Source organism: Macrotis lagotis, chromosome 2, assembly GCF_037893015.1.
Source record: "Macrotis lagotis isolate mMagLag1 chromosome 2, bilby.v1.9.chrom.fasta, whole genome shotgun sequence".
Taxonomy (NCBI): Eukaryota; Metazoa; Chordata; class Mammalia; order Peramelemorphia; family Peramelidae; genus Macrotis; species Macrotis lagotis.
In genome coordinates, this window is record NC_133659.1 from 258,918,882 (window position 1) to 258,940,000 (window position 21,119).

General features: G+C 36.6%; 1 protein-coding gene across 1 annotated transcript in view; it reads right to left on the minus strand.

The window, feature by feature from the left end:
• The window catches only part of SPATS2 (spermatogenesis associated serine rich 2), a 144,011-nt gene that overhangs the window by 58,348 nt on the left and 64,544 nt on the right, over positions 1–21,119 (minus strand). Inside the window, exons 3-7 of the mRNA XM_074225991.1 lie at positions 16,196–16,304; positions 14,581–14,630; positions 12,348–12,609; positions 10,427–10,633; positions 7,801–7,936 (exon numbers count right to left, since the gene is read on the minus strand). Of these exons, the coding sequence (XP_074082092.1) occupies positions 7,801–7,936; positions 10,427–10,633; positions 12,348–12,609; positions 14,581–14,630; positions 16,196–16,304 (764 nt within the window). The remainder of the gene's footprint in view (positions 1–7,800; positions 7,937–10,426; positions 10,634–12,347; positions 12,610–14,580; positions 14,631–16,195; positions 16,305–21,119) is intronic.

Below are 21,119 nucleotides of genomic sequence, written 5' to 3' on the forward strand. Positions count from 1 at the left end.
GTGAATATGTACTTCTCCACAAAGTGTATTCTTCATTTAAAAGAAAATATTTTTAAAAATGTTATTGATGCCTTTGTTTTTTTAAATCACAATCATTTCCATATCTGCTTTTATCACCCCCCCCCAATTTCAATACTCTTTCCCTTGTAACAAAGAAACAAAAACAGTAACACAAAAAACAAAAACCAATTGACCCACTGGGCTCATCTGAAGCATATGCAAACATTTTATATCCACAATGTCTCAGCTCTCCACTGAAAGAAGCAAGATGCATTTTTTCATCTCTTCTTAGGTCAAAATTATACAGCATCCAATTTCATTTTGTTGTTCTTTATAACTTACATTGTTGTTGCATGTGTCATAAATATCATCTTCCTGATTCTGCTTATTTAATTCTTTATCAATTCATAAAGTCTTTCTGTATTTCACTTAATTTCCTGATACTGTTTCTCACAGCTCAGTAACATTTCATTATATTCATAGACCAGAAATTTTTGGCCATTTCCTCATCAATGTGAATCCCTTTTTATTTCCATTTTTTTCACTTCTTTTGGATTCAAAAGTTCATAAACATGTCAGTGTATATATGAGATAAAGGAGAGACTATGGAGAAAAGATTTATTTCTAAACATAAGTGAAAAGTATTATTAAATTATAAACAAGAACTGGACTATAATAATTAAAACCTAAAACCAAAAAAACCTACATCATCTGAATCAGATATAACATCAGTCAGATACTTGATTACAGGTTTCAAACATATGACACATGTTCTGTGGACCACATGCCACCCACAACATTCCCAAATAGGTCCAAACTAAAATGAAAGGTAATTGGAAAATAAATTATTGTCAAACAGAGGGAATACAACATATTTTAAAACTAAGCACTGGGGCAAGGGAAAGAAAATAAAAGTATAAAGACAGGTAAAGAAGAATTAAAATTATCCAAATTTGCTGAGGATATGGTGGTTTATTTGAAAAATCCTAGGGAATCTGCAAAGTTACTAATTAAGATAAATTAATAGCTACAGTAAAGTTGCAGGCTACAAAACAAAAATTATTTTAAGGTTATCAGCATTTCAACACTCCTGGGCCTATACCCTGAAGTGATGATGAAAAAACGTAAAAATATCACTTGTACAAAAATATTCATAGCAGCCCTGTTTGTGATGGCAAAGAACTGGAAATCAAGTAAATGTCCTTCAATTGGGGAATGGCTTAGCAAACTGTGGTATATGTATGTCACAGAATACTACTGTTCTATTAGAAACCAGGAGGATGGGAATTCAGGGAAGCCTGGAAGGATCTGCATGAACTGATGATGAAGCGAGATGAGCAGAAGTAGAAACACACTGTACACCCTAACAGCAACATGGGGGTGATGATCAACCTTGATGGACTTGCTCATTTCATCAGTGCAACAATCAGGGACAATTTGGGGCTATCTGCAATGGAGAATACTATCTATATCCAGAGAAAGAACTGTGTAGTTTTACCTTTAATTTAAGGAAAAAACTGACATCTTATTGTCTGATCTTGCTATCTCTTATACTTTATGTTTCTTCCTTAAGGATATGATTTCTGGGGCGGAGCCAAGATGGTGACAGGAGAAGAGCCTCTCTTAAGTGCTCTCTATATATAATATTTCAAAAATCATAAAATAAGGACTCTAACTGAATTTTCAAGAGACAGAACCCACAGAAGAATCCAGTGAGGCAGTTCTCCAGCCTAAAGTAACCTGGAAAATAGTGGAAAGGCTCCACTCCACGGGGATAGAGGGGCAGCCATCAGAGTGAAGGAAATTCAGCCTCCCAGAGGCAGCCCCAGGGCGCCTGGGGGTTGGGCTCATGGCAGTGGGGGCAGTTTTCTGACCTACACCCCGTGGAGCACCAGGCACAACTTGGAAGATGGGGGGGGGGGGCTCTGCCACAGCAAGTGTGAAGCCTAGACCTCAGGACACTCATCAAACAGTGAGGCACCCCGCAGCCCAGATCCAGGAAATGAAAGCAGGTGGAGCCCAGAAGCAGGAGCCCCCAGGCTTGAGTACTTGAGCCTTGAGTACTCAGCATACCAAGTAGGGGAGTGGAGAGAGACTTCTGAGGTCTGTCCTCTGTACTTGGAACAGGACTCTGGGGCTCTGACCACATTCAGATTCTGATCACAGTCTAGGCCCCCCATAGAACAGTAGGACCTCCCCCCACCTCAGCCCTGTGACTGTGGTCATTCACAGACCAGGAGGGAAAACATAGCTTCATACACTGAGATCCTTGTGGGGAGGTGTGTCCCAGTAATACTCAAAAGCTCAGGAAGTATCCCAAAACCAGGCACAGGCTGGAGAAATGAGCAGACAGAGAAAAAAAAGAGTACCATTGAGAAATACTTTGTCTATGATCCCAAGAAGGATCAAAATACTCAGACTAAAGATGAGGAAGTCCAAGCTCTTGCATCTGAAGACTCCAAGAAAATGCAAGTTGAGCTCAGACTAGGACAGAGTTCAACTTTATATTTTTTTTTAGGTTTTTTTTTTTTTGCAAGGCATACAGGGTTAAGTGGCTTGCCCAAGGCCACACAGCTAGGTAATTATTAAGTGTCTGAGGCTGGATTTGAACCCAGGTACTCCTGACTCCAGGGTTGGTACTTTATCCACTGCCACCTAGCTGCCCTTTTTTAGTTTTTTTGCAAGGCAAATGGGGTTAAGTGGCTTGCCCAAGGCCACACAGCTAGGTCATTATTAAGTGTCTGAGACCGGATTAGAACCCAGGTACTCCTGACTCCAGGGCCGGTGCTCTATCCACTGCGCCACCTAGCCTCCCCTAGGACACAGTTCAAAAAAAGATTTTGAAAATCAAGTGAGGGAAAGAAAAGAAAAATTGGGAACAGAAATGAGAGAGATGAAGGAAAAACATGAAAAGAAGTCAGCAGCTTAGTCAAGGAGATCCAAAAAAAAGATGCTGCAGAAAACAATATGTTAAAAACCAGCATAAGTCAAATGGATAAAACAGTTCAAAAAGGTATTGAGGAGAAGAATGCTTTAAAAAGCAGAATTAGCCAGACAGAAAAGGATATAAGAAAGCTCTCTGAGGAAAACAAATCCTTCAGATGTAGAATGGAGCTAAAGGGAGCTGTTGACTTTATGAGAAGTCAAGACACAAAACTTCACCAAAAGAATGAAAAATTAGAAGAAAACGTGAAACATCTCATTGAAAAAACAATTGATCGGGAAAACAGATTCAGGAAAGATAATTTAAAAATTATTGGGATATCTGAAAGTCATGATCAGGAAAAGAGCCCTGACCTCATTTTTAAAGAATTCCTAGGGGCGGCTAGGTGGCACAGTGGATAGAGCACCGGCCCTGGAGTCAGGAGTACCTGGGTTCTAATCCGGCCTCAGACACTTAATAATTATCTAGCTGTGTGGCCTTGGGCAAGCCACTTAACCCCATTTCCCTTGAAAACAATCTTATAAAAAAAAAATTCCTATAGAAAAACTGCCCAGATATTCTAGAAGCAGAGGGAAAAACAGAAACTGAGAGAATCCACTGATCTCCCCCAGAAAGAAATCCAAAAAAGAAAAAAACCCAAGAATATTATAGTCAAGTTCCAGAACTTCCAAGTCAAAGGGAAAATATTATAAGCCGCCAGAACAAAACAATTCAAATATTGTGGAGCTACAGTCAGAATCACACAGAACTTAGCAGCAACTACATTAAGGGCTCGTAGGACTTGGAATATAATATTCCCAAAGGCAAAAGAGCTCGGAATGCAACCAACAATCAATTACCCAGCAAAACTGAACATCCTTTTCCAGGGGAAAAGATAGACTTTCAACGAACCAGGGGAATTTCAATTGTTCCTGTTGAAACAACCAGAGCTGAATAGAAAGTTTGATCTTCAAACACAGGACTCAAGTGAAGCATATTGAGTGGAGGAGAAGGGTAAAATATAAGAGACTTAATGATGATGAACTGCATGTATTCCTGCATAGAAAAATGATAGTGATAATACTCATATGAAACTTCTCATTTAATAGAGCAGGTAGAAGGAGCTTTCATAGATGAAGTCCAGGAGAGAGCTGAATTTGAAGATATAATATATTGTAAAAATAGAGTCAATGGCTATAAGGGAAATGTAATGGGAATAAGAGAAAGGAGAGGTGGCATAGGCTAAGATATTTCAGATAAGATTTTTTTTTATTGCATTGAGTTACTGCAATGATATGGAAAGGGAAAAGGTGAGGGGGAATGAGGGAACCTGAGCTCTCATCAGAGGTGGCTCAAAGAGGAAATAGCCTATATACTCAATGAGGTATAGACATCTAGGGTAAAAAGGAGAGAAGGGGGACAGGGGGAAGGGGGGAATGTGAGTGATGGAGGAGAGGGTGGACCATGGGGGAGAGTGGTCAGATATAACACATTTTCTTTTTTACTTCTTAGAAGGGGCTGGGATTGGATGGTCTGTCTGGGACCACAGGGGCCTGGTGGTTGCTGGGCCTTAGGGGTGGTATGTGGGCTCCGGGCCTCTTGGCCCCAGGGCTGGTGATCAGTCTGCTACACCACTAACCTACCCTACAACACATTTAAGAAGAGGGACAGAGTGAAAGGAGAGAGAAAATATAGTGTATGGTAGTGGGGAAGTACAAATGGAGGGAGTTGCAATCACCAATAGCAACAGTGGAAAAATATGGAAGTAGCTTTTGTGATAAGACTTATCATAAAGAATGTGATCCACCTGCAACAGAGTTGGTGACATTGGAACACAGACTAAAGCACATTTATTATTATTACTGTCATTATTATTATTATCATTATTGTTATTATTATTATTTTTATTTTGGGTGGGGGGCTTTTCAGGGCAGGTGGGGTTGCATGGCTTGCCCAGGGCCACATAGCTGGGTGATTGTTGGGTGTCTGAGGCTGGATTTGAGCCTGGGTGCTCCTAGTTCCAGGGTTGGTGCTCTCTCCACTGTGCCACCAAGCTTCCCTGATTATTATTTTTTTCTCTTTACTTTATTGCTCATGAGGGTCTATACTTTTGGGGAGAGGGGGTATTATGTTTACTCTTAAGCAAGAATATTTTAATAATGTATAAAAATTATTTGTACAAAAATAAAAATAAATATAAAGGATATGATTTCTCTCATCATATTCAATTTGGATTGATGTATACCATGGAAACAGTGTAGGGACTGGCAAATTGCCTTCTGTGGGGGATGGAGGGAGGGAAGTAAGATTGGAGGAAAAATTGTAAAACTCAAAATAAATAAAATCTTAAAAAAAGATTATCAGCATTTCTATATAATAAAAACAAACACTAAGAAGCAATGGTAAGAAAATCCCATTTCATATAATTATAAAACAAATAAAATATCTGGGGGGAAGTGTCAACTTATTTAAGCACAACAAAAATTTGCATAGATTCAGTTACAAAGTATATGATTTTGAAATAAAGAATAGCTTAAGTAGTTAGAGAAATAGTCAGTGTTTTTGGCTAAACTGTGCCAATGTAATAAAAATGTCAAAAATCACCAAAATTAATTTATACTCTTAATGCTATCCTAACCAAATAACCAAATCATCAAAATAATTCTTTAGAGAATGATAGCCAATGATAAAATTCATTTGGAAAAATAAAAATATATAAAAAATCAAGAGAAATGATAAAAAAAAGACAAGAAAGGGAAATTATTACTTCTGGACCTCAAACTATATTAAAAAGCAACAGTATTCAACAACCATCTGGTATTGGCTAAAGAAGAGAGAGAGAGAGATCAATGGAAAAGACTAGACAAAGAAGATTCAAAAACAACAAAATTCAATAACCTAGTATTTGATGAAATGAAAAATATAAATCACCCAGGGAAAAACACTTTATTTCATAAAAACTGCTGGAAGAACTGGAAAGCAATCTGATAGAAATTAAATTTAAACAACTATGTTCCTCAATAAATTCTAAGTATATGCCACCATAATAAGGAAGAGCATACTAAAAAAAAAAATCAGAAAAGAAACAGACCCATACACCTCTCACACCTATGTGTAGGAAACAGTATTCTTACTCAAATAAGAGATAGAGGTAATTATACAAGATCAGCAAAAGCTTCTTCACAGACAAAATTAATGCATGTAGAATAAGAAGGGAAATGACTGAATGGGGAAAAAAAATCTTCTATCAAATTTCCCTTATAAGGGTTTGGTATCCAAAGTTACATCAATAATGAATAAATACACATAAGATTAATAACCATTCCCCAATAGATAAGTGGTCAAAAGATATGAGCACATAATTATTAAAAGAAGAGCAAAGTATTCATAACCACATGAACTAATGCTCCAAATTACTATCAGTAAGAGAAATAAATACAAATTAAAATAACCTTGGAGTTTCACCTTGGATTCTGCAAATTGGCAAATGTGACAAAAAATGGCAATGCTCAATGTTAAAGAGATTGTGAAATGATTGGCAAACTAATACACATTGCTTGTGGAGCTGTGAAATGATATAATCATTTTGGAAAGAAATTGGAATTATACAAATAAAGTGACTAAAATGTCCATACCCTCTGAACCAGAGACTCCATTACTGGGGCTCATATTCCAAGGAAGTCATTGATAAGAAGGAAGTCCTCATATACTCCAAAATACTTACAGCAGCATATTTTGTGATAGCTAAGAATTGGAAACAAATTAATGTCCATCAATTGGGGAATGGCTAAACAAATTTTGGTACATAAATGTAATGGAACTTTACTTGTGTTGTAAGAAATGATTTGAGGAATACAAAAAAGCATGTAAAGATTCATATGAGTTGATGCAGAGTGAAGTTAAGTAGAGTCAAGAAAACATTATATCCAGTAACTGCTACATGGTAAATGGGAATTACTACATGCTAAAAATCAAAAGTAAAACTTCATAAAATTGTTTATAATCACACCTGACTTGAATTAGGAGAGACAAAGAAGACATCCACCAGCTTAACCCTCAGCTGGAGATGGGAGATCTACAGGTGTCATACATGCATATGTTTTTGGATTTTTTCCAAGTCAGTGAATAATTGTATTTTTTTTCTCTCTAAAAACACCATTTATTATATAAATTGTCCCTCTGGGATGGGGGGAGGAGGAGATAATTGGGATACCATGGTGATGTAAAAAAAAAACAGAAGACATAAATAAAAACTTATTTTTAAAAAAAGTGACAATGGATATGAAGAAATTTTTTTTAAAAGGGAAGGCTTGTTACAAGTGATGTGGAACTACCTGATGCTAGAACAAAAGAACAGTGATGATTACAATAAAACAAATAAAAGCAAAACCAAAGGGGTCAGACTGGATCCTGGAAAAAAAGGTGAAACACACATTGCTTGAGGTGTGGTGTGTTATCAACTTTTGTCTGGTTTTGATGAATTGTTTATTTCAAGGTGGAATATTCACTTACATAATGGTATATGCATTAGAAAGTGACTGTGGCATGAAAAAACAAAAAAGACAACAACAAAACTAAAGAAAGAAAAATTTAAAAGTAAAAAAAGTTTGCTAATTTTTGATTTAGAGGAGTCTTACAAAAATAACAATTCAAGTCTCAGAGCCATATACACTCTATTTTACAATCATTCCCTAACATTCCTTCTATTTGATGTCCAAACGGCCTTATTAAACCCTCTCTAACTCTTAAGGTGACATTGCACCCTGAGATAGTATAATAAAAATCTAAATGAACAAATTTTTTTCCCCATAGGTACAAAGGGTATTTAAATAGATTATTGGTATGTGTGATCACCTCTGTGATACAATTTAATTTACCAACTCTGAAGCTCAGCAAAGGCTTGCTTCATTTTCTTAATGGAGGCATCCATTTCTTCTTTAACCACAACCTGATACCGTGCAAGAGAAACTGTACAACGCTGTAGGTCTTTCACAGATTTCTCAATATTGGAACCTAGGAAAAGAAGCAGTAAGAAATGATAGTGAGAGGTTTGTAAGTCTCTTGAAAGTTTGAATCTGGAAACCTATATATAAGTCATGTGGAATTAAGAATCTTTTCCAAATGATCCCCCCCAAAAGCAAAAACTGCTGATATTTTAAGCTGTAGTATGAAAACAAATCACAGGTTCTTTAAATGTCCATAATCTTCCCAATCCCCCTAAAATGGCTGAATTTAGACTAAGCAGTTTTACCAAGTGAATAGTATAATATATATATTTTTTAGGTTTTTGCCAGGCAAATGGGGTTAAGTGGCTTGCCCAAGGCCACACAGCTAGGTAAGCATTAAGTCTCTGAGGCCATATTTGAACTCGGGTACTCCTGACTCCAGGGCCAGTGCTCTATCCACTGCACCACCTAGACGCCCCTAAACTATACTATTAAGCATGGAAAAACTAGGTTAGGTTTGCTAGGTGACACAATGGTTAGAGCACTGGCTCTGGAATCAGGAGGACTGAGTTCAAGTCACTTAAACCCTCATTGTCTTGCAAAAACAAAACAAACAAAAAGAATGAAAAACTAACAGTACATAAATTTGCCAGACTTGTATGTAAATTAAAGAAATCTCTGAAATATTTTAAAATAATCATTAGCTCTTTCTAGGTTCACTATTCACCAGCATCATTTTGGGATACTTAATGGTGATGAGAGTCAAGTGACTACAGAAATACAGGATAGGGGCAGCTAGGTGGTGCAGTGGAGAGAGTACGAGCCCTAGAGTAAGGAGGACCTGAGTTCAAATTCGACCCTGGACACTTAATAATTACTTAGCTGTTTGACCCTGGGCAAGTCACTTAACCCCACAGCCTTAAATAAAAATTTTAAAAAAGAAATACACAGGGTAGTATCATGACACAGATTCTCTATTTTGATTTAAATTCTTCCTTATCATAGTTTTACTTTTCTTTTAGTGTCTTATCTAAATTTCTTTAAGGCCTTGGGCCTATGAAATCTATGCTAATTTTCCTGACTGGTTTTGTGCATAAGAAAAAATAAATCAGGCATATTATGAATCTTTCTAATTGTTTCATTTGCAACAGATGAAGAGAAATTCCATGCATATAAAGATGAGAAGGATTTTGAGCTCTATTGAACTAGGTCAGGTTAAGGACCAGCTAAGAAAAAGAAAACACTTTTAATTAAAAAATGGTGTTAGGAATCTGCATATTGCTTAGTGTCTTTTTACACTTTGCCTCTTAAAAATGAAATAAATCAGAGCTGTCAAATTCAGGTCACCTTGCAGCATTCCTGAGTGCAGCCTGAACCAGATTAAAATATAATGGGGAATATTTAACAAAATAAATAAAATACAATAGAACACATATGTAATAAAATATAGTATTCTAAGTCAATAAAGGTCAAATGAGATCATTATAGATTCAGTATGATAGTTCTTGTTGCTTTTTGAGCCCAACACCAATGAAACAGACAACCATGCACCAAAATGCATGACCACAGTTACTAATCAAATGTTTTTATTATCTCATCAGCTTAGATACTCCCTCCAATTACAGAGGTTAAAATGTGTTCATTTCTACTGTTGCTGTACAACTCTTGACAATGCCCTCCCCACTGGTTTGCCCCTTAGAAGCGCCACCTTATGAGCCGGGGAACCTTCCTCACCTTCTCCCAACATTAATCCTAGGATACCAGTGAACTGGTCAGACTGGACATCACCCTCACTATGTGACTGATCCATTTTTCTTGATGACATTTTTTACTCTTGTTTTTAAAAGTTCCTTATTTGTTACAGGTTATCACCTGTTCACATTTTTCATGCACCTTTCTAATGCTCTCTTTGAGATACTCATTTTCAGTTCTTCAGTGATTTGTTTCCTGTATCTAACAGCCATTTTATACTACTATATTAAATTATTGGCTGTTTGTAGTAATATTCCTTATATAAAAAATGTAAAAGAGCCATCACTACTAATATTTTCTGAGCAATGTTATCTAAAGTAGTGATCTTAGATATAGAAGTCTTAAGTCCATTAAGTACATAAAACTGGATTTTGAAGAGATTGTAAAGGTCTATTTAAAAACTGGGTTTCACATTATTTTATGGCTTTTTACTATTAGGTCAACCAAAAATAAAAAATTTAAAGGAAAAAGCATATAAGCTGAGAAGTTTTTGTAGTTTGGCAATAAAAGGAGGAGCTGAATGTTTGAAGTTGAGACTGACAGAAAAGGGATTGCTGTCATTTCAACAAGACTATGGTGTGAGATAACCATATCTGAATTGCTTTCAGATTCCAACTGTGCACAAGGAGGCTGACAAAAGAGCCCTAGAAGTAACTGACAAAAGAACAGAAAAGAGAGCCAAGTTTATACAACTAACTGTTCTAGATTATTGAAATCCTATCAATAAAATCATAAAGGTAAATTTTCTGACTGTTGCTCAAGACACTATTTTTTAGCTCCTTCTCAAGATAAGGCTCTGCTTTACCTAGTTTTTTGTTAGTAGAGGAGAGTGGTACATCTTCTATTGTGGAGAGAGAACCCAGGCTTGAAAACTGAGTGCCTGGAATGGATCTAGACAGAGATTTGGTGGGATTCCTGGACTCATGTTTCAGAGACTGTTGAGAAGTTTGAGTGGCATTCATGATCAGAGACTTGGACTCAAAATCAGAAACACCATTCTCCAGCACTGACACTGCCAAAGAAAAGGGAGAAAGTTACAACATCAAGTTTGGGGAAAATTAAGATAACTTGTTCTAAGAAAAAACAGAAAAGGTCAAAATGTTTTGGGAAAACCAATATCCCTTAAATGACTGCAATCAAAATGATCGAATCAAAAAGAACAAATACAGGCTTAGGTAAATAGTTATTAGTTGCTCCTGTCTTCCTTTCCCCATTTATCCTATGAATGATCAGGCAGATGAATATGGTGTCCCATTTCCAAATATTTTATTCCCTTGGCTTTGGGGTAAGGAAGTTAAAAGAATCAATATATTACCAGTTCCTTCCAACTCTATTTGATATCTTGAAAGAAGGGGAAGTTTGCATTAAACCACAAAAGCAGGAACCAGAATTGCTAGTTAAAGGTGAACACAAATTTGTTTAAAAAATAAAAGAGGAAACCCAAGGAAAATAAGGGATCTTTTGTGATCAGAAGATTTAGTAAGGGATAAATTAAAAGCACATTTTTGTTCAAGTTTAAGGAAAGAAAAATAATCTTAGACATGTCATATAAAATTTAATTCTTATATTTTTATTACATTTGCAAATCACTAATAGGAGGAAAAGAGGAAGTAGTTAACAAAGAAATGATAAAACTATTCAATGAAGAATTCAGATAAGTTCAGATGACAGAGCAAGCAGAACCAGGATAATAGTATATATAATGACTACAACAATATAACAGAAAGAACAAAAATAAAAAGAGTTTAGAAAATTCACACTACTTTCTTCTTTAAAGGGGTGGAAGTGCTATAGCATATACTACCAAACTTGGATGATATATTGGTTAGTTTTGCAAAACTATTAATTTTTGTTGTTGTTGTTATATGAATAGGGAAAGAGGGAGGCAATCTGTTTGGAAATGAGAGTGATATAAAAAATAGTATATCAACAAAAAATTTAAAAACTAAATCATTGAAAAAAAAGCCTACCCCTGAATCCTAGTTAAGAAAAATAGGGGCTTTATGAAAACCAAGAATGTGGTTCAGATGAAAATTACTAACTCACACTTATAAAATGCTTTAAGTTTGACAAAATGCCTACCTCAAAACTGGTAGATATTACTTGTAAGATAGAGATAATAAAACAATCTGCTTCACAGAAAATTGAGCTTAAAAAAGTAAGCTTAAATGATTTGACAGACAGTATCAAAACTTAAATTCAAATTCAACTCTTCTGACTCCATGTTCTGATTCCTACTACACGAAACTGTCTCAAGGTTACATTCATCATGCCTGTCTAGTGCACATACATATATGTCTACACAAACCTTTTCCCCTCTCCTTTTCTCAGCATTATCAGTTTAATCAATTTTCAAAGTATTTTATTTTAATTATATTTTACACAAAAGTGTCCACTCCCACTACTCAGCAGCAGCATCTAGGTACTAAGTTACCATCATGTCTGTGAAACTGGGGGATTTCTGGAAGAAGAGAAAAGAAGAGAGCGCACGTTTATTAAGCACCTATTATGCACAAGGCTGGGTAAAGTCTTTTGCAATCTTTTCTCATTTAAGTTAGACAACCACATTATTATAATTTGGCCCATAAAACCCTCAGTTAAGACACTGAAAAACTAGTCAACTGGATTCAATTTATTTAGCCTCTCTCTCAGCCACCAGCCAGTGTCTTTCAGTCAAGTTCCACTTAAAAACAAAACAAACAAAAGAGAAATTTCAGACAGCTCACCTGTTCTATCAGCTATGTCTGGTGTGGCAGATTCAGAATCTTCCAATTCTCTGGCATCTATTGAAAGTATCTCCAAGCCTTCACTCAGAGAGTCCACAGACTCCGTGTCATTCGCTGCCCCATTGACATGGTAACCATTAATCCCACCTTTATCCAAAGAAGCTACAGACTGCTCCTCTTGAGAGGCTGCCAGTTTATTTGTGTCCGGTAGGTTGTTACTTGCTTCTGCTGCAGGTTTTGGTTTGCTTTTCTTCTTTTTGTTCTAGGAGTTGTTAAAGATGGAAAGTGGGAGTGGAAAGAGGAGAAAGTACCCCATAACCCAAAGAGAAAGTTTAATTGCTAAACCCTTTAGCAACTTGTAAATTTAATCAGTAAGCATTGTTTAAGTGCTAGACTTTACTTCAGGGGCGGGGAGTGAAGAGGGACTATGAATAGAAAGAAAAAAAATTAAAGATTTGGGCCCTGGAGGAGTGTATATTCTAATGTAAGTATGTATATATGGATATATTTTTGTATGTATGTATATATGTATGTAAGTAAAAACAGTACATGTACAAAATAATTCCATGAATGTATCAGAGTCAGTGCAAAGGTATGGAGATGAGATGGGAGTGTAATGTGTGAGGAAGAACTAAGGAAGGGGGAAATAAAGAATTTGTGGTTATAATAAGACTGGAAAGGTAGGTTGGGGTTAGGTGGTGAAAGTCCTTAAAAATCAAATAGATGAGTTTATATTTTATATCAGAAACAGTAGGGGAGCCAACGGTTTACTGAATAGGAGTGCAAAATGGTCAGAAGTGCACATTAAGAAAAGCACTTTGGCAGTAGTATGTAGAATGGATTGGAGACCGCGGAAGCCTGAGTCTGGCAGCTACTATAAAAGTTCAGAGAATATATTATAAAGGTGGGCTTTGGGAAAAGATAATGAATTCTGTTTTGGATATATTAAAGTTTGAGATAGCAGTCAATATTGCTGGCCTGGAGATTGACTATACCGAAATAATTCAAATGTGGCAGCCATTGGCAGAAAGATAATAATTGAATTCTGGAAACTGATAAGGTCAATAAGAGAATTGACAATACAAAGAATAAAAAAGGGCACAGGATAGAGCTTCAGAAAAGAAATAGTTTGTTTTCTACTTTATGTTAATTAGAATGTAAGCTCACTGCAAATAGGGAAACTCAATTTTTTCAACTGTTATCCCCAGTAACTAGTACCTAACAATGTACCTAACACATGGGAGGTACTTAATACATACTCATTAACTGACTATTAAATAAGTTCAAGATGTATTTATTACACCCATATATCAGACTTGCTGATATTAATGTGTAACCAGAAATCCTGCCCACCACATGCAAAAATAGATCCAAAAATTCAGAATGATTATGGAAGGACACAAAGATGTCAGTTACCTAGACAATGAAAATGTTTAATTAAAAGTATAACAAATCGATTACAAAAAAGAATATCAACATTTCAGAACTAATATTAACATCAAGTTAATAAATCCAAAGAAGGAAAATCACAGCAAATGATATCAAGGTCAAATCTGAGTAGATCTCATAAATTGAAAGGGTAATGAAACATTTTTCCATGGTTGCAAAATTGGGAAAATATTTATTAACAAGCTTTCATCTAGTTAACCTGTTTCCAAAAAGACCTTTGGTTTTTAGTTGTAAAGGTGCCCCTTTGATCCATACATGGAAATTCTTAGCATCTCCTGAGAAACATCCAACAGGTTTAAGGCTAAGAGCATTTCTTTGGGCACCATTAGGTTTTGAGTTCCAGTTCTATAATTTCAGGGTCCACAATACAATGGGTGAGGAGTAAGAGCAATTGTTTGACCTAAAAAAAAAAGTTAGCCTTCTAACTGACTCAGGACACAAATGATTCTGAAAACCACTGGACAGATCATTTTCTTGAGCATTTCTGCTTTCCATGACATGCTCTACAATTTCACTTTCTGTCTAAAATCAATATCCCCCTCTGCAAATACAATACAGTAAAGCTCTCTGTTCAGAATTTTAAATCTTTATGTTGCATTGACATGGATTTGCTATCTCATTTTAGACATAGTTCCATCTCATTGATGGAAGAAAGTGACCATTATTTAAAATAGGTGAACAGAAAATATTCATAGAATGAATATATCTTTGTAAGTTTTGGTGTGTTTTTTTTTTTTGTCAAAACAGAGATTAAAAGCATAATACTAAACTCCATTCAAGTTACCTTTTTCTTGCCTGTTATTGTCCATTCTTTTAGTACTTCACTGGCATTGCCTGCAAGAGGAAAGCAACAATTTCCCCCCATAATTAATCAGAAACTAGTGTCTATGACTTGCAATAGTTGGAGAATTTCCAAAAGCTTATGATGGAAAATCAAATTTTAACATATTTGGCTTTGGGAAGTCTGCCTATTGTGACAGAATCACAGAATTTGAGAGCTAGAAGGAAACTCAGGAACGATCTACTCCTGCCCATACATGACAGGAATCTCTGATATAACATACTTGAAAAGGAGTCATCCTTGCTTTTCATTGAGGATCTCCAGGAGAAGAATCCACTACCTACCTCTCAAGGTAGTTTTTCCTGACATCAAATTTAAATTAGGTTCTTTCCAACTTCCACCTAGTATTGCTTCTGGCTCTGGAAATAAAACAAATCTAATCCTATCACCACACAATAGCCTTTCAAATACTTAAAGACAGCTATCATGTCTCCCCTTTCCTGCATGATTAAACATATGGAGTAACTTCAACTAATTCAGACAACTTCTCCTTAAATTTTTTTCCAGAAAACTCTTCTAAAGAAAAAAAAATAGTCTAATCTCACAAATATAGCCACTGAGGAGACGTATTCACTTTATACCTTAGAAAAAAGCAAAGTTATTTTTTACCCACATAGACCAATGCTATTTCCTATGCTTCTAACACATCAGTTTGCAAAGAGTTTCACATCACAAGCTCTCAGAACATGAATTAAATGATGATTTTAGTTAGAAAATAAATGAAGGTGGGAAAGTAAAAATTATCAGTATCATACTTTTTCAAACCCATTTTTATAATTTTAGAAAAAAGTATAATATGATTTTGTGATTTGGTAGAAACGTCTTGCTCCTTGGTTTCTACTAGTGTTTCTCTTCTAGGGTTTGTAGAATTTAATACTACTGTTTTTTTCAGATGGTGAAATTGAGGTCGAAAGAAGGAAAATCACAGCAAATGATGTCAAGACCAAGTCTGAGCAGATCTCATAAATTGAAGGGGCAATGAATAATTTTTTCCATGGCTGCAAAATTGGGAAAATATTTATCAATCTCAATACAACTGTCATTGGCACTATGGTTTTTCTTCTTGAATAGCAATAATAAACCATATTTTGAGAGGAAAAGATAAATCTTCTAAATGAACTATCATATAAGATATCTGAATGAATTTTTTTTTATAAAATGTCTACTTTTACTCCTAAGACTAGCCTCATCATGCCCTTGGAAAACCCCTAAAGCAAATTCTTTATTTGGAGGAATTGTATCAGCTTTGGTACTCATTCCTTTTCACTTATCCTCAATACTCTTTCCCAGAGCTTCCATTTAAAGATGAGCAGTCATCTTTTTTCTCCTTAACCCAGCAACTCCTTGAATTAGGGAACCGAGTACCATTTGGGATGGTCTTATCTCCCCTAGAGGAAGCAAGTTCCTTGAGGGTAGGAATTGTCTTTTTTTTAAAATCATACTTATATCTCTAGCACTTGATACAGTGTTGGGCAAACAGGAGTTTAATAAATATTTATTGACTGATTTAAAGTCCTCCATTTATATAGTGTACTTAGTAAGTGTGAAGCTGACTTACCTTCCATGAATGCTTGAACTGTTTTGTCCACACAGTTATCAAAATGCTGTAAGACCAGGATGATTTCATTGTTACTTCGATTGGGGACTATGGCACGTACTGCATTGATCTGTGAAAAGATGAGAGTGGTGGTCATTTTACTTATTAACCTTTTAAAATAATTGCCAAGAGTAATAGCATATTTCTTAGGGCACTGAAAAAAAGTGACATGTATTTCTTTAATAATTTTTATCACTCTATAGTATTAGTCAAAGCACATATTACTATCTCAGGAAAATTTAGGCATGTGTACACTACAGAAAATTAATTTTAAGAAAGTGATGCTCAGAGCCAATAACTTTTTAGAAGGAAGTTGATATTGAGAAATGTTTGTAATGAGCACTGGGGAGGGGAAGGAGTCAAGATGGAGGAATGAGAAGAGAAGCATGTTTGCCTAATTTGTCTAGCACACTTTTTCATAACAATCTAGAAAACATATCAGACTGAATTCTGGTAGACTAGCCAGGGGAGTTTAGAAAGAGGTTTATAGAAACTTGGGTAGGGGGTAGCAAGGAGTGCAGTATGGCAGTAGGAGACAGGAGCATTCTAGAGCCTAGGGACAAAAAAGAAAGTAGACACAGAGTATCAGGGCAGGAAGCATATCTGAGGGGACCCTGAACTTGCTCTGGGTACAGGAATGGATACTATCTCTTTAAATTTATTTATTTATTTATTTTTGGATTTTACAATTTCCCCCTAACCTTGTTTCCCTCCCCTCACCCCCCAGAAGGCAGTCTGATAGCCTTTACATTGTTTCCATGCTATACACTGATCTAAACTGAATGTATTGAGAGAGGAATCATATCCTTAAGGAAAAAAAAATAATGAGATAACAAAATTACATAATAAGTTAATAGTTTTTTTTAATTAAAGTTAATAGTCTTTGCTCAGACTCCACAATTCTTTCTATGAATACTGATGGTATTCTCCATCACAGATACCCTAATTGTCCCTGATTGGTGCACTGATGGAATGAGTAAGTCCATTACAGTTGATCATCAGCCCCATGTTGCTGTTAGGGTGTAAAATGTTCTTCTGGTTCTGCTCATCTCACTCAGCATCAGTTCATGCAAATCCTTCCAGGCTTCTCTGAAATCCCATCCCTCCTGGTTTCTAATAGAATAACAGTGTTCCATAACATACATATACCTCTGTGAAGGCAAAAAGAAAAGGATGGATAGATTATATCATGGAAACAACAAACAATAATTTGAACAGACTTCCAGAGATAGTGAAGTGGAGAAGGGCCTAGAGTGCTATGGTCCAAGAAGAAGAACTGGGCAGGTCTGAATGACTAAACAACAGCATGTGTTAGGCTCTGTCTTAAGCACTGGGGATACAAATAAAATGAAAAATAGTCCCTGCCCTCAAGGACTTTACAGTATGGTAGGGGAAGATAAGATAAACAATATTTGATAAGAGTCAGGAGGAAGCTAAAAAAGCAGGGTGGGAACATATGTGCCACCAGCAGGGTATCTGGCAGGACATGATGTTCTGTGAAATTCAAACTAAGCTGAGCTACTGATGGAAGATAAAGTTACCAGGAAAATTCAGATTCTAGTCCTCTATAAAGGAAAGCTTTGGGAGGAATTTAGTACTCTAAATCAGAGGGAAAAGAAGACAATGGTTAATAACTAATTATAAAAAATAGTATTTGTTAAAAGAAAAAAAAATGAATGTAACAGATAAAACATTGAAAGAAATCCAAAAACAAATGCAATATTTAACACCTGGGGCCTTCCCATCTCCAAGAGTTGGGAGTATCCTCATATCTCCTCATTTTCAGTCCTGATCTTTATAATTTTGTTATCTTTACTTTTGATGTTTTTGGTGAGTAGCTGTTCTTTCTTTTTATGATTGTAGTTACTAGGTATATTGTTTCCTTTGCTTTACTTGCTTCCTTTTGCATCAGTGAGCAAAATTTTTTCCATTCTTTATATTCATCACATACATTCATTACAGCACAATACTATTCCATTACGTTCATGTACTACAATTTTTTTAGCTACTCCCCAATTAATGGTCATTTAATTTGTTTCCAATGCTTTATAAGAAATGCTGAGGGGTGGCTAGGTGGCACAGTGGATAGAGCACCAGCCCTGGAGCCAGGAGTACCTGAGTTCAAATCCAGCCTCAGACACTTAATAATTACCTAGCTGTGTGGCCTTGGGCAAGCCACTTAACCTCATTAGCCTTCCAAAAATCTTAAAAAAAAAATGCTGATGTAAACATTTTGGTGTTTATGGGGGTCTTTTTTCTTACCAAGAGATTCCTTACCAAAAGATTCCTTCTTTCTATAATGAAATTTCTGTTTCAATTGTCAACTTAGTTGCTTCATTTGAATAATTCTTTATTTCTTTCCAAAATTATAGTATTATTCAAATCTCCAACAATGTACTAGTATCCATATCACCATAAATCCCTCCAATACTGACTACTGCCATTTGTGGGTTGTATTTGCCAATTGCAGGGTGGAAGTAAAACTGAAGGATGTTTTTATTTAGATTACTCTTATTATTAGTCGTCAAGAGCATTCTTTCATGTGGTTGTAAGTATTATGTAATTCCTTTAAGAAATGCTTGTTCAAGAGATAAGCAGAACCAGAAGAACACTGTACATCCTAACAGAAACATGGGGGCGATTATCAACCTTAATGGACTTGCTCATTCCATCAGTGCAACAATGAGGCACAATTTTGGGGTATATACAATGGAGAATACCACCTGTATCCAGGAGAAAGACTTGTGGAGTTTGACCAAAGACTATTATCTTTAATTAAAAAAAAAAACATTATCTTTTTATGTAATTTTGCTACCTCTTACATTTTATTTTTCTTCCTTAAGGATATGATTTCTCTCTCATCACATTCAACCTAGATCAATGTATACCATGGAAATAATGTAAAGACTTAACAGACTGCCTTCTGTGGGGAGTGGGGGGAGGGAAGCAAGATTAGGGGAAAATTGTAAAATTCAAAATAAATAAATTAATTATAAAAAAAGAAATGCTTGTTTATATCCTTTGAACACTTATTGGTCAAAAACTAATAGTTTTACATATGTATTTATTAATACACTGACAAATTGATAAATCTTGGATACTAAACCCTTATTAAGGAAATCTGATACAAGGATTTGTACCCATTTGACTATTTCCCTTCTTATCCTAGGTGCATTAATTTTGTCTATGCAGAAAAAAGCTTTCCGATTCCATTTAATTGAAGTTATGTTTGATCTTTTGCAATGGCTTCAATCTCATTTGATTAAGAATAGATTTCCCGGGGGTGGAGCCACGATGGCAACAAGAAGGGATCCAGTCTTGGGAGCTCTCTGATGAAATTCATTGGCTGGGGACTCTAACTGAACTTTCGAGGGACGGAACCCACAGGGGGACCCGGTGGGGCAGTTCTCCTACTCAGGATGACCTGGAGAAGCGGGGGGGGGGGCACGCTCTGCTCTCTGGGTCGGAGGGGCAGCAAGCCAGAGGGGTGGCCCACCAGAGCCGGGGAGCCTCAGCCTCCCGGAGGCAGCCCCAGGGCGCTGGGGGTCTCAGCTCACAACAGCGGGGGAGTCTCCTGAACTGCACCCCGAGGAGTGAGGGAACCGTGGGGGACCTCTGCTGGGGTGAGCACATGAAGCCCAGCCCTCAGGACACACAGAGAGCAGCTTGGTCTTTCCCCAGCCCTGATCCAGGAAACAGAAGCAGGTGGAGCCGGTAGGCAGGAGCCCCCAGGGCATGAGCCCATGGAGCTGAGGGAGGGGAGTGAAGAGAGACTGTGAGCTTGGTCCTCTGCCCCTGAAACAGGACTCTGGGGCTCTGACCACATTCAGATCCTGACCACAGTCTAGCCCCCCCCATAGAACAGCAGCCCCCCCCCACATCGGCCCCTTGGCAGAGGGGGGGCGCTTATGGTCATTCACAGACCAGGAGGGAGGACAGAGCCTCACACACTGAGACCCTTGTGAGAGTGTCCCAAAAGCTCAAGAAACACCCCAAACCAGGCCCAGGCTGGGAAAATGAGCAAGCAGAGAAACAAAAAGAAGACTATTGAGAAATATTTTGCAAATGAGCCCAAGAAGGACCAAAATACTCAGTCTGAAGATGAGGAAGCACAAGCTCCTGCATCTAAAGACTCCAAGAAAAACAGAAATTGGGCTCAGGCTATGACAGAGCTCAAAAAAGACTTTGAAAATCAAATGAGGGAGTTGGAAGAAAAACTGGGAAAAGAAAGGAGAGAGATGCAGGAAAAACATGAAAATGAAGTCAGCAGCTTAGTCAAGGAAATCCAAAAAAATGCTGAAGAAAATAGCATGCTAAAAACCAGCTTAGGTCAAATGGATAGAACAGTTCAAAAAGTTATTGAGGAGAAGAATGCTTTAAAAAGCAAAATTGGCCAGATGGAAAAAGAGATAAGAAAACTCTCTGAGGAGAACAAATCCTTCAGACAAAGAATAGAATTCAGGGAGATTGATGAATTTACCAAAAATCAGGAATCAATACTTCAAAACCAAAAAGATGAAAAATTAGAAGAAAATGTGAAATATCTCATTGAAAAAAACAACTGATACGGAAAACAGCCTTAGGAAAGATAATTTAAAAATTATTGGAATACCTGAAAGTCATGATCAGGAAAAGAGCCTTGACATCATTTTCAAAGAATTACTACAGGAAAATTGCCCTGATATTCTAGAAGCAGAGGGCAAAATAGAAATGGAGAGAATCCACTGATCCCCCAGAGAAAGAGATCCCAAAAAACCAACCCCTAGGAATATTATAGCCAAGTTCCAGAACTCCCAAGTCAAAGAGAAAATATTACAAGCAGCCAGAAGGACACAGTTCAAATGTCGTGGAGCTGCAGTTAGGATCACACAGGACTTAGCAGCAG